This window comes from Trachemys scripta, chromosome 3, assembly GCF_013100865.1.
Source record: "Trachemys scripta elegans isolate TJP31775 chromosome 3, CAS_Tse_1.0, whole genome shotgun sequence".
Lineage (NCBI taxonomy): Eukaryota > Metazoa > Chordata > Testudines > Emydidae > Trachemys > Trachemys scripta.
Window position 1 is genome coordinate 81,227,586 of NC_048300.1, and position 13,225 is coordinate 81,240,810.

General features: G+C 44.4%; 1 protein-coding gene across 21 annotated transcripts in view; it reads right to left on the reverse strand.

Moving 5' to 3' along the window:
- AFDN (afadin, adherens junction formation factor) overlaps nucleotides 1-7,076 on the reverse strand; it is a 228,455-nt gene extending 221,379 nt beyond the window's left edge. For 10 of the 21 annotated variants that reach the window (XM_034765209.1, XM_034765208.1, XM_034765207.1 and 7 more), the window contains exon 1: nucleotides 6,682-7,074. In XM_034765209.1, the coding sequence (XP_034621100.1) occupies nucleotides 6,682-6,789 (108 nt within the window). In that variant the 5' untranslated portion in view covers nucleotides 6,790-7,074. Of the gene's footprint in view, nucleotides 1-6,681 lie in introns of all 21 variants that reach the window. The other 11 variants (XM_034765216.1, XM_034765213.1, XM_034765212.1 and 8 more) reach the window with 4 other exon arrangements.
- Between the last annotated feature and the right edge of the window lie 6,149 nt (nucleotides 7,077-13,225).

Below are 13,225 nucleotides of genomic sequence, written 5' to 3' on the forward strand. Positions count from 1 at the left end.
GAAGCTTCATTTAAAATTAAATTAAAATGCAGAGCCCCCTGGACCAGTAGCCAGGACCTGGGCAGTGTGAGTGCCACCGAAAATCAGCTTGCGTGCCGCCTTCGGCACGCGTGCCATAGGTTGCCTACCCCTGGCCTAGACCAAGTTTCTGTTTGCACTTACATGGTCTCCAAACGAGCAACAACAACAACAAAAATCAAGTCAACAACAAAACCCCTCAATATTGAGATCTGAACCAGTCAGAGTTAGCCTAACATATGCTGCTGTTGAACCTACAAAGGCAGATTTGATATCTGCAGGCAAAAAGTCTCTAATATTTGACTTAAATGAAACTAGACAATTTTTCAGAAGTTTGCTTTTTAAAAACAGTAATTATTAAATATGAAGACCATCTATTTGACTTCAGAAGCTAGATTTAACATAAAACAAATACAAGATTAACCAAAGTTGTGCATAAGCTTACACACATGAAAATTACAATATATGTTATGAATGAAAATGTCATTAGATTAAAATAGTTTTTCTGGAAATTCTAAATAAAATAAATTTTGGTTCATGACAACCATCCTACTCAGCAGCCCTCGGGCAAGCTTAAAACTGCTCTAAAACGTTTCTCCAAAAATAAATCTAACTCAATACGTAACATAGCTATGTAGGATAAGAAAGCTGAATTATCAATATTATGAAAACCACAATCCTTTTAGCCTTTTCCACTTTGATTTGAGAATAAAATGCACAGTAAAGTTAAAGATGTATTGTCATCAAGACGATAATAATGTCTAGTTTTTACACATACTGCTTTTCATCAGTAGATTTCAATGCGCTTTACAAAAAAGGAGGTACACTATTACAGCTGGGCAAATAACTGATTTTTTCAGTTTGCTGGCAGTTCTGACGAAAAAAAAAAATCAAAAGAAGATTCAGGTCAAGCTAAACCAAAACTGAAAATTAAAAAAAAGTGTCATTGAATCAAAAAAGTCAAGAAAAAATTCATTTTGGTTAAATGAAATATTTCTTTTGACCCTGGCTAGATTGACTAACTAGCCAGAGGAGGACAATGACAAGATGGTGGTGGTGATGCCTCTCTTATAACCTTTATCCCAGTGGTTAGGGCACTCACCCAGCATGTGGGAGACCCAGTTTAGTTCCCCCTTCTGGCTGATGTGAAGGAGGAATTTGAACTAGGGTCTCCCACCTCTCAGTGGAGTGCCCTAACCACTGGGTAGGACCCTACCAAATTCACTGTCAATTTTGGTCAATTTCACGGTCATAGCATTTTAAAAATTGTAAATTTCATTATTTCAGCTATTTAAATCTGAAATTTCACAGTGTTGTAATTTTAGGGGTCCTGACCCAAAAAAAAGGAGGTGGGGGGGTTGTAAGGTTATTGTAGGGGAGGTTGCGGTACTGTTACCCTTACTTCTGCACTGCTGCTGGTGGCGGCGCTGCCTTCACAGCTGTGCAGTTGGAGAGTGGTGGCTGCTGGCTGGGAGCCCAGCTCTGAAGGCAGAGCCTCCGCCGGGGGCAACGCAGAAGTAAGGATGGCATGGTATGGTACTGCCACCCTTATTTCTGTACTGCTGCCTGCAGAGCTTGGCCCTCAGTCAGCAGCTGCCACTCTCCGGCCACCCAGCTCTGAAGGCAGCAGCGCAGAAGTAAGGGCGACAAGGTATGATATTACCACCCTTAATTCTGCACTGCTGCTTAGCAGTGAAAAATTCTTATAGTGAAGTGAATTTAAGTAATGGCACCCCCCCACCTACACACAGTTTAAAAAAATATATATTTGCTACTGAATAATATTTTTATCTGGTTTATGGTACCCAAAGTACCAAATCAAGCTCAAAACACGACCGTGCTGGGTGATAGCCAAGCACATAATGTGACATGTTCAAAAAATATAATATATAGAGATATACCTCTCTCATAGAACTGGAAGGGACCCCAAAAGGTCATTGAGTCCAGCCCCCTGCCTCCACTAGCAAGACCAAGTACTGATTTTGCCCCAGATCCCTAAGTGGCCCCCTCAAGGACTGAACTCACAATCCTTGGTTTTAGCAGGCCAACGCTCAAACCAAAAAAGCTCAAATTCTAAATAGATAAGTCAGAAACCAAGCAATAGACTAACAAATAAGCAAAATTTTAAGAGTACAAGAATTTGTTAGTTCCATTTTCTTTCTGGAAGAGAATTGTTGTTTTTGACTCTTGATTCTTTGTTGATTTCCTCAAACCACAATATACACATTATTTGGTCCAGATGTCCCAACCAACTTGCCATGCCTTAGATGACCTAGCATTCTTTAAAATGTTGTTGAATAGTAAACTATATTTTTAAAAGCAATTATTAATTGTAGTTTAATCCAAATTCAAGCAAGTCTCTCAATGTTTCATAAACCACAGCAAAGCAAAATTCCTTAAAACTATGAAATTATAGCATTCCACTATTTCCATCGATCTTGACAACATAAGAATTCAGTTTATGTTAGTTGCACTGATATTAAATTAAGTCATAACGTAGTATTTTATATTAATTTGTAAACTTCTTGTGTCAGGAACCTAATCTTATTTGATACCTATAAGTGTCACATGCTGTACATCTGGGGCACTAATAAGTAACATGGACTACTAAAAGTTTTCTGAAACACACAATGTTTAAAAAAAAAATATTTAAATACCTACAATGCTATTAGGTGTAAATGTTACCTTACTTTCAATAAGTCCACACAGTATTTCTGTAAAAACATTTGTATTTAAAGAGGCTTGTTCACAGTGTAACAAAATATGAACCCCTAAGTGTGCAGTATTCACTTTACTTGGCAAAACATCTTGAAAGTTGTGAAGTATTTTGATTGTATTTCACATAGTAAAAGTTCATCTATAGAACTTAAAGCCCTTTAGCAAAATGTCACACACACACACACACACACACACACACACACACACAAAATCTATACAGCATGTCTATGAAACAGAAGCCAAGAGAAGTTAAGTAATTTGCTCAGATCAAACAGCAAGCCAGGGAGAACTGGGAATAGAACCCAAATTCTATACCCTACCCAATGGATCACACTGTCCAAAACCCTGTGGATGACTTGTTTCATTTTTACAACTAGGATTTTCAAAAAAGCCCAAAGGGAGTGAAAACGGTCAATGGAATTTGGACAGCTAATCCCCTTAGGACTGATCCACACAAACTTGCACTGAAATAACATACATTCCAAAATAAGAGCGTCCACCCAGACTTGCATCGAAACACCACCAGGTGTGAATTAAAACTGATTATTTCTCATAGACTCATAGACTTTAAGGTCAGAAGGGACCATTATGATCATCTGGTCTGACCCCCTGCATGCTGCAGGCCACAAAGCCGTCCCTACCGCTTCCCTTGACTCTGCTGTTGAAGTCCCCAAATCCTTTTCTGGTCCACACACGAGCTTGTACTGTCTTCAGGCTCATTTGAAAATCCCAGCCTACATGTCTATAAAATAGCACTACAATTCACAATCAAATCAAATCAAGACTTGCATCTGAAGAAGTGAGGTTCTTATCCACGAAAGCTTATGCTCCCAGTACTTCTGTTAGTCTCAAAGGTGCCACAGGACCCTCTGTTGCTTTTTAATCAAATCAATGGGACTACTCACAGTAGTAAAATTAAGCACGTACATTTGCAGTATCTGGGCCTAAATTGCAAATTTATTTGTCCAAAGTGAGTAAAATATAATTTCTCATTACAATCATGGTAAAGGGCAATCAAATAGCTTATATGCAAGGACTGGTAAATCTCCATGGCAAATGTGCAAAGCCAACCTAAAGAAATGATTTTTTCAAGCTGGCTGTCACTAGCACAATAACACTGCAGAAACATAATTTGCCCTAAATAGGAAGAAAGAGATGAGATATGAAACACTGGGGGAGACAACAGGGAATAGGTAAAAATTCAACTACTGATATTTTGTGTCAACCTATAGGTTACCCCGGAGGAATTCTATGACAAAAAATTAAAAACTCTGCATCCAGAAGATCTGCATATCTTATTTGTCAAAACACCACAATATAATCTCCCCAGTTTCAATTATTTTGGTAATTTATTTCAAAGTATCTGTCAGCATGTACGTATGTATGTATGTAACAATGCACACAACAAAAAAAGATTGCCCCAGCAGTAGAGAGTTAAAGAAACCCCTATGACAACCCAGTTTCTGTTATGCTTTGTTGGGCACCTCAGTCTGGGTGTGTTACATGTGACAGCTAGGCACACCTTGGGGAAAAACTCTGCCCCTTGGGTCTTTTAGTTGATTCTTGTTTTTTCACCCTGCCTCCGTAAGAGTTACCATATTTCAAGCTCTGACGGGGGTATAGCAGGGAAGGAGGGTGGGGGGCTGTGTGGGGCCCCTCCATCCCAGACTCCTGCTCCACCTTCCCCCAGAGCCCCGCAACAGGCTCTACTCTGCACAGCTTCATTACTGTCCCACCGGGCAGAGATGACCCATACCTGCTGATGAGGGGGTGCGGGGGGGAGGGGACGCACGGCACAATTTAAAGGTTCGGCCACCTGTGGAACAGCTCAAGTCATGCCCCCCACCTCCCAGAAAGTAGCAGCCTTTCCCTGCAGCTCCCATCTGTTGCTCCTGCCTCTCTCCGCTGGGCACCGCGTGCCAGCTCCAGCTCCGCATAATATGACCAAGCGGGGCTGGCAAACTCAGGAACTACAACCTGTCTTGGTCTCCGCGCAGGCACACTGTGAGCTGGGGAGCCGGGGTCTGCCAGGTCCACCAGCCCCCAGAGGCGACCAGCAGCTCCACTGTGCCAATTGTGTGAGGAAAAATGAAATTCTGTGCAGAACATTAATTCTGCACAAATTCTGCATTGTGTGGTGCACAGAATTCCCCCAGGAATAAACAGGTCCACATTGGAAGAGTGCTTTGCTCCCAAAACAAGCTATGAAAACTGCATTAGTGGTAGCACCTACTTTTTTAAGTGCCTATAGGATACCAGGTTTCAGAGTAGCAGTCCTGTTAGTCTGTATCCACAAAAAGAACAGGAGTACTTGTGGCTTAGAGACTTAGATACATCCAATGAAGTGGGCTGTAGCCCATGAAAGCTTATGCTCAAACAAATTTGTTAGTCTCTAAGGTACCACAAGTACTCCTGTTCTTTTTATAGGATATCAATGTGTTTTGTAATACCTAGTGAATAAAAAGCAAAGAGCTGGAATTACGATAAATGCAGCAAGATACCACAAATTACACAAAACACTTATCTTGGTAATATTAATAGTACAAGAAAAGTTCACAGCAGTGCATAGAACAGACCACGTCCAATTAAATATATTACTTTTTTCAAGCTCTAATAATTTAAAGATATTAGATTGCTTTTAGCTTTTTCATGGTTTCCCCACCTCTATATTAGTCTGTACTTGGAACTCAAAATGGGACTGCAATTTAAAGAAGGCAAGATTCTTTCTGGGACCTTTGTTAATAAACAACCACAAACAGGCCCAGGCCAAAAGCTAGTGTTAATTTCCTTCTTTTCCTTGGGAACATGCACATGATCAGTCTCCACCCTATGAGCAGGGACCTCACTGTCAGACAAATAGGACTATAACCTACCTACCCAAACCCTCCCCCACCCCACACCCTTTCAAACCAGACACACAACACTGACCAGCTGATGTGAATATGACAAGAGGTAGCGGTGGGGTGTGGCTTGAATGTTACTTTTTAAAAAACAACTCCAGCTTCATTCCAGTCATTAAAAAACGCCCATTTCATTAGGAAGAAATCACCCACTGTGTTTTTCCGGTACAACATGTGAACTCTCGGGACTAGGAATCGGCCCGATATTTACTTTAAACTGAACGTTGGCAACCTCAAAGTTTTCAAACACATTGAGCCAAAAAGGCTCCATCGTCACGCCCTTTGAAAGCTACACAGGAGATTTCACCAACAGCTCACCCTGAGCTGTGAAGTAAAGGAAGCTGCGTTTTAAAGGGGGCATTTTCCGCACAAAGCGAAACATTTAACACACTCCCAGCGTTTCCCTCGCCGGCCGCTGCCCTCCCATCTCTAAGCGTTACAAAGCACAGCCCCCCAAACCAGTCCTCCTGTTTGCATCACCCTGAAGCCCCTGGCAGCACCTCTCCCAGAGGGTCCCTCCCTGTTCCCACTGGGCCGGGGGGTGCGGTGTCCTGTGATCTTCTCCGTCGCAAACCTGCCCCCGCCCCAGAGACTCTCGGGGCATTTTAAAAGCGAAAATCACTCCCGCCTCGTCCCCCCCAGGGCACAGCCCCACCTCGGCCAGGGGAAGAGTCACCTTCGGGCAGGGGGCGGGGGTCTAGGTCATTCCTCCGCTCCCCTCCTGCCCAACCCCAGCACTCCCAACAGCGCCCCGCGGTTCTGGGCAGAGCCGGGGGAGGCTGCCCCGTGTCCCCGTCCCCCCCCCCGCAGCAGAGTCTCGGGGAGGGGCCGGGGTATCGGGGAGGGGCGCGCCAGGCTGACCCGGGGCGGGGCGGGCGCGGCCTGTGCCGGGCGCGGCGTCTCACCTCGCGGGGGGGAGGGGTCCCAGCGGCCGGGCCATGGGGCGGGGGGGGGGTCCGCTCTCGGCGCGGGGCTGGGCCGGGCGCAGGTGCTGGGAGCGGAGGGGCCGGGCCCTGCCCTGGCGGGGGGCCGCGGGGGGTCTCACCTCGGTGGGGGGGCTGATCTCGAACAGGTCCAGCCGGTTCGCGTTCCAGTGGTTGATGATATCGGCGAGTTTGCGCCGCTCCTCCTCCCGGCTGCCGCCGCCCGACATCCTCCGCCGCTGCCTCCGGGGCGCTCGGTGCCGGGGCCTCTCCGCCGGGGGGTCTCCTGGTCCGGGGGGGTGTGGGGCGCTCCTCGCTATTGGATTGTTTTTATCCCAGTCCCCGGGCGCGCCCGGCGCTTTCCCTCCGTCTCAGGGATAACGCGGGGAGGGGGGACCCGGGGCGGCGCCTCCTGCTCGGCAGCGTCTTCCCGGAGCCGAGCGCAGCCGCTTCCCCTGCCCCGGTGTCTCCCTCGCACACACACACACACACACCGTCCCGTGCGCGCCGCCGCCGCCTCTGCGCGCACTCCCCTCCCACGCCGCTCACCTCCCCGCGCCCGGCCGCGCGGCCCCGAGCCCGGCGACTGCGGCGGGAGCGCGCCTCGGGTGGTTCGGCCCCGCTGCAGCCAGGGCAGCGGGCGGGGGCTGGGGCGATGCGCTCTCACGGGCCGGGATCCCGCGCCGCTGGTGCGTGCCGGCCGGCGCCGGGGTAGGGGGCGCTCCTGGTAACAAGGGCCCGCTCCCGGTGCGCGACCCGAACGACGGGGGCGGAGCAGGGATCCGCCGCCCAGTTCTCAGGGTAGGATCGGGGCGCTGTGTTGAACTCCTAGTGATAAAGGGCGGATCCACCCCACCCCTTTCCCTGAGCCGATCACCGAGAGGATTGGTTTTATAGAGTGGTTGTGTCCTTATCAGAAGGAATAACAGTTTTGGTCTTTGTATTTCCTGGCTCTGTTGGCAATCTCACGCTTTGAACAAACCAACCCCCCAGCAATTGGAGCACATGGCTGGGAGAGAGGGGGAGATCCCTGGGCTCTCTTTGATGCTCTGCCACTAGCTCCCCATGTGGCCCTGAGCATGTCACTTCACCTCTCTCTCAGTCAACCTTTCTCCCCTGTAAATTGAGGAGAATGATACTTTGCTGGCCCACAGCGGTGTTGCAATGTTTAATAACATTTCTCCAGCTTTGGTAGCCTTGCATGAAAGCAGTTGTATAAGAGCAAAGTGTTGATATAAATTTTCACAACTTGAGAGAAATCTGAGGTGACATTAAAGGGCCAGGTTTTTGTTTTTAAAAAATAATATTTTTTTTTTTTTTTTTTTGCAAAATCTACTGGATATATATGTTCAATAGGTACTTGTACTAGATTTTGAAATCCAGCACGTTTTCTTTCATGGTGGAGTTACAAGGCTTTAACCAGTTACAATCCATACTGTACTGTGTGTTTGCAGTACTGCAATGTTATTTATTTATTTTGCACTGGAAAATGTAAACAAAACCCTACCTTGAATGTCCGCTCTTGGCCCTATTATCAAAACATTTTTTCAGTTTTGTTCAATATTTGAAATAACAAAATAATATAGTATCTGTTGTGCTAGAGCTGTGAAATGTACTTGCCAGAGTATTTCAAGTCTCTCCTTAGCTAAACAGTTCAGATTGTTTTTGTTGATGAGGTTTTCATTGGCTGGCCTATTTTAAAGTGGAGATTCTAGTACTCAGAGAATTAAATAATTGTGATTTTAGCAAGTGGGCGATGGTACCAATGTAAGTACAAGCAATGGTGGGTAGTCTATGGTGGTTTTACAGGTGCAGGTCAGATACAGTTTTGCCCTACCTCTATACTTGTGCTGTTTCACACCTTTGCAGTTGCACAGCCCTGTGGGAACTTGTGCCCAGGACAGGGCCCTGAAGCAGTGACCTCTGGGAGATTTTAGAAGGCTTTCTGGAAGCTCTCGTGAATAGTAAGAGAAAAAATTAAGCTCCATAGTCCACTATAAAACTCTCATAAATCTGCTAATACCAGCAACCTTTCTTAGTCCTTTAGCAACATGGAAAATTTAGCTCTCAGCAAGAAAAGCTTTTTTTTTTTTAAAAGCAGCCCAGCTGTACCAGATAACCGAGGATGTTCTGGCAGTGCCTGCAGAGAGCTAGAGACCATATAAACTTCATGCTATAGTAGTTGTGCACCCACCACTGCCTGAGCAGACAGCTGTATGCTTTGCTTGCAGATTACATTTGCTGAGTGGAGTGCTGCTTTTGTGTCTGCACCCCTCCTACAGACTCATGAAACCAAGTTGTTCTCAAGACCTGCAATGAGTAATAGTGACTGTTTAACTTCAGGATTAGGAAGGAGGCTGTTCTGTGCCTGGTGTAAATTGATCCCAATATTGCTGTGCCAGACCATAAGGATAATAATAATAAATGGAATTATTTAACAGAGTTTCAGAGCTGTTATCAAAAGTCATCTTCCTTTAAATATCACCTGCTGTTATTTGGGACTATTAAAACAATTTTCTGGAATCTGTTTTGAGATTTATTTTCCTTTATCACTTATATCGTGCCATAAATGGACATGATGCTTCATACAAAAATGAGAAGACAAGGTCCCTGCTGGAGGATATTATAGCTTAATGCCCAATCCTGCTAAAATTACTCCCATAAAATAGCTTCAGTTAAGTCAATGGGACAACTGGATTTGACTCTAAATTAGACAAATCATCAAACAGTTGATGACAAATAATGGAGCAAAGCTGGCAGAAACAACAGAAGAAAAGGAAAACTGCTCTAAGGAGAGTATTTTTTTACAAGATGTAAAATTTTTCAAATTTTGTTTTCCCTTACATGAACAATGTAATGTTTGATTTACTAAAAAAAAATAATCATAGATGATTAGGTAATTAAACTATCATAAAAAGCCATTGTTGTGATTATTTATACAGTGCCCAATGTGTGACAGGCACTTTACTGAACAAATAAGACACATGCCCTTCCCCATGGAGCTTACAATCTAATTTTAGTCCTGATAAGACTGAGCACAATAAACAGAACGGGGGGGAGACTAAAAATGATGATGGTTGAAATATTGAAAGTGGGCAGTTATGGTTCTGTTAATTTATATTAGATTATTATTTTCTTTCTCCCTCAAATTTGTTTGTAAGACTCTCAGAAGAAATGTCTTTAGGAATGATTTGAACAAAGAGAGGGCACGCAACCTGGCACATTGGGGTGGAGTGGTCATTTTACACAAAGCAGCAGCATGGAAGAAAGTCATGATGCAGGTCTCAAGGCTGGGGTAGCAAAAGGGGTTCCTAGGGGGATATATAATAAGAATGAGGTTTGAGATGTAGAATAGGGCAGATTTATGAAGGGTCTTGAAGGTGGTGAGACCAAGAAATTTAAAAACTTATACAGTGGATAATGGAGATATTTGAGGGGGGAGTGCAATGGTCTGATTTTAGCAGCTGCATTTCAGACCAATTGACAGGGAATTAGTGTGCATATTAGGAAGGCCACGGTGGAAGTGGTTTCAGAAGCAAGATTACTAGTGTGTGGACAAGTGTCTGAGCTGTTGAGAGGAAAAGAAAGCAAGCATCAGAATTTTTGAAATATTGAAGGGGGAAAAGCAGCAAGACTTGGTAACAGTCCTGGTGTGTGGTAAGGAAAGAGAAGTTAAAGATTACCCCTAGGCTGAGTGACTAAGAAAATAGTTGTGCTAGCCACAATAATGGAGAAGAGCGAAGGCAGAGGGGCTTGGGAAGAAAAAATAAGCAGCTGCAGTTAAGTTTTGGCAGCATACATGTAGCTAAAGTCATCAAATATGCAGGGTTGAGGACAAATGCAGTTACAGTGGTCTGTGCAGGGGACAGAGTAAAACAGACTTTAGAGACCTTCCCTCTTTGGTGATCACAGTCATGAGGGAAAAGGAGATTGCAGCAGGCACCACCTTGAGAGTGTACAGATGGTAGGCTAACCAGTGGTTTAAAGAGAGCTGCCTACTGGCCAAGATCTCAGAAATCAGCTCCACGTGGAGAGTGTTCTTACTGTGTGGGTGGAGTAACTGCATCTCTGCTCCTGCCCCTTGCTGCTCACTCTCTGCTACTTGTAAGTTCTTGGGGGCCAGTTAAGGACTGGGTAAGAGTAGGGCATTGTTTGGAGGGCTGCCCACTTTTTGAGTTTCTGTCTGCTAGTCACCAGCTGCCATAGTGCCAGTGGTCAGAATTCAGTATATATATTTAAGAGATGTGTGACAGTGTACCCCATAAGGCTTTATGGGGAGGGGGTGCTTATAAATGTATGTATGACATAACTGGAATATGTTTTATGCTGCCTGTGCCATGTAACATATCTCCGTAAGGGTTGTGATCTACTATATCTATTCATCCTATTTGTACGTATATATCATTTTCTACTCAAGCTTAAGAATATGTGGTGTATGCTTGCATGATTTCTAAGTAAGCTTTGTGAGGCATTTGGTCAGCTTCTTTAGGAAGGAATTTGCCAGGTTAAGTACCTGATCAGGAGACACTTAGGGAACAATGCATCTTGGAATGCTCCAATCCACATGAGAAGTCTTCCTGGAGACATGCAAGATGCCATGTGGACAATGCAAAGACTGAGTCATGCAGGGGCATGTGACTTGCCCAGGTGACTCCAAAACTCCATCTTGGAGCTGGGCTTTGCAGAGGAGGGAGGTCTCCACCCACAAGAGAGAGTCTACTTAAACCTGTGGGAGACCCCTCCATTTTGTCTTCAGCTGGCTAAAGAAGGAGCCTCTCCACCCCCCCCAGGATACTTGAAGGAGACTGAAACAAAGGACAGTAACTACAGGGGGTGTGAGTGATTGCTGGACCCAGGCTAAAAGGAGATTAGCCTGTAGAAGGGAGCATTCTGGAACTGGTGAGGAAAGTATCTGTATTCAGTTTGTTTAGGCATAGATCTGCGCATTTTGTTTTATTTTGCTTGTGACTTACTTTGTTCTGTCTGTTACTACTTTGAACCACTTAAATCCTACTGTCTGTATTTAATAAAATCACTTTCTATTTAGTAATTCACTCAGAGTATGCATTAATACCTGGGGGAGCAAACAACTGTGCATATCTCTCTATCAGTGTTATAGAGGGCGAACAATTTATGAGTTTGCCCTGCATAAACTTTATGCAGGGTAAAACGGATTTATCTGGGTTTAGACCCCATTGGGAGTTGGGCATCTGAGTGCTAAAGACAAGCACGCTACTGCGAGCTGTTTTCAGGTAAACTTGCAGCTCTGGAACAAGTGATTCAGACCCTGGGTCTGTGTCTGGAGCCGGACGGGAGTGTCTGGCTCAGCAAGACAGGGTGCTGGAGTCCTGAGCTGGCAGGGAAAACAGAAGCAGGGGTAGTCTTTGCACATCGGGTGGCAGCTCCCAAGGGGGTTTCTGTGATCCAACCCGTCACAAGATGTACCTAGTACAGAACCTCAGACACTAGTGCCATACCATATAAATCAGTACACTGCTGGAGATTATGAAGAAATTCAGGGTGAAACTATGACCTAACCCTACTTGAAGCCACCCACTTTTGTGTTTGTGCTGTAATTTATATAATGAAATGCAACTCCTACATTAAAGCAACATTAAATTGCAAACTTAGGGCATCAAGCAGCAGCCTTTATTTAGGCAAAACATCCACTGAAGTCAATAGATGAGCCGAGTAAGGACTGCACGTTTGGACAGTATAAATTTACAGAAGTCAGGTACGGGGAAAAAGTGTTTTTTCATTGCATCATTAACTCACCTACATTACTTGAACACACTGTATACATCAAAGTATCAGTTATCAGCCTAATTACTAAACAAGAGTACTACATATGTGCTATGTGGGCAAGTTAATATTGCATTAAAAATCTCTTATTTTGTGTGACTTTTTAGTATGTCTAAATCTGCAGCCTTATGCTTCTAGCAATGTCGGGGCTTGCATTTAATTTGACTTTTTTTTCTTAAATAACTAAATGGAGGGGGTGACCACAATCAAGTTATGCAACTGTGTTTTGTGGAACTCTAGGTTTTAAACTCAACCATCCTCACTTTTTTGGGGGGGGACAATGCCATACAATTGCAGGTAATCACACAACTTAATAAAATATCATACCTAGTTTTGTACATTGAAGAATCACAAAGCAGTCAAATGGATTTCCCTAAGCAAAATGCTTAACTTTTATGAAACAAAGAAAAAAGATCCCAGGTAGTTTAGAGATAAAAACAGCAATCTCACCAACTTCCAGAAGCTGGTTTCTCTAACAGCTCCTAACTCAAGACCACTTGAAGCTCTTTTGCACAGCTCTGGCTTTAGCCTAGGAGCCCCACCCTGAAAGGATTTATGCACCTGATTAATCCCATTGGCAATGGCACATCTCAGGCATGTAAGTGTTTGCAGGATCAGGGTCCAAGGTCTCAATTCTGCTTGCCACTGAAGTCAATTCTTTGGCTTGAATTCACAAGACACTTAAGCATGTGCCTATCCTTACACATGTGAATAGTTCCATTGATTGCAACAAGGTACTTAAGGGCATGGCAGACTTCAGTGGGACTACAGTTAGAAAGCAGAAACATTCTTAAGTACCTTGGTGAATTTGGCCCTTTAATGGCTCCAATCCTAGTTAAATATTCATTGTCATTAACCACTGAA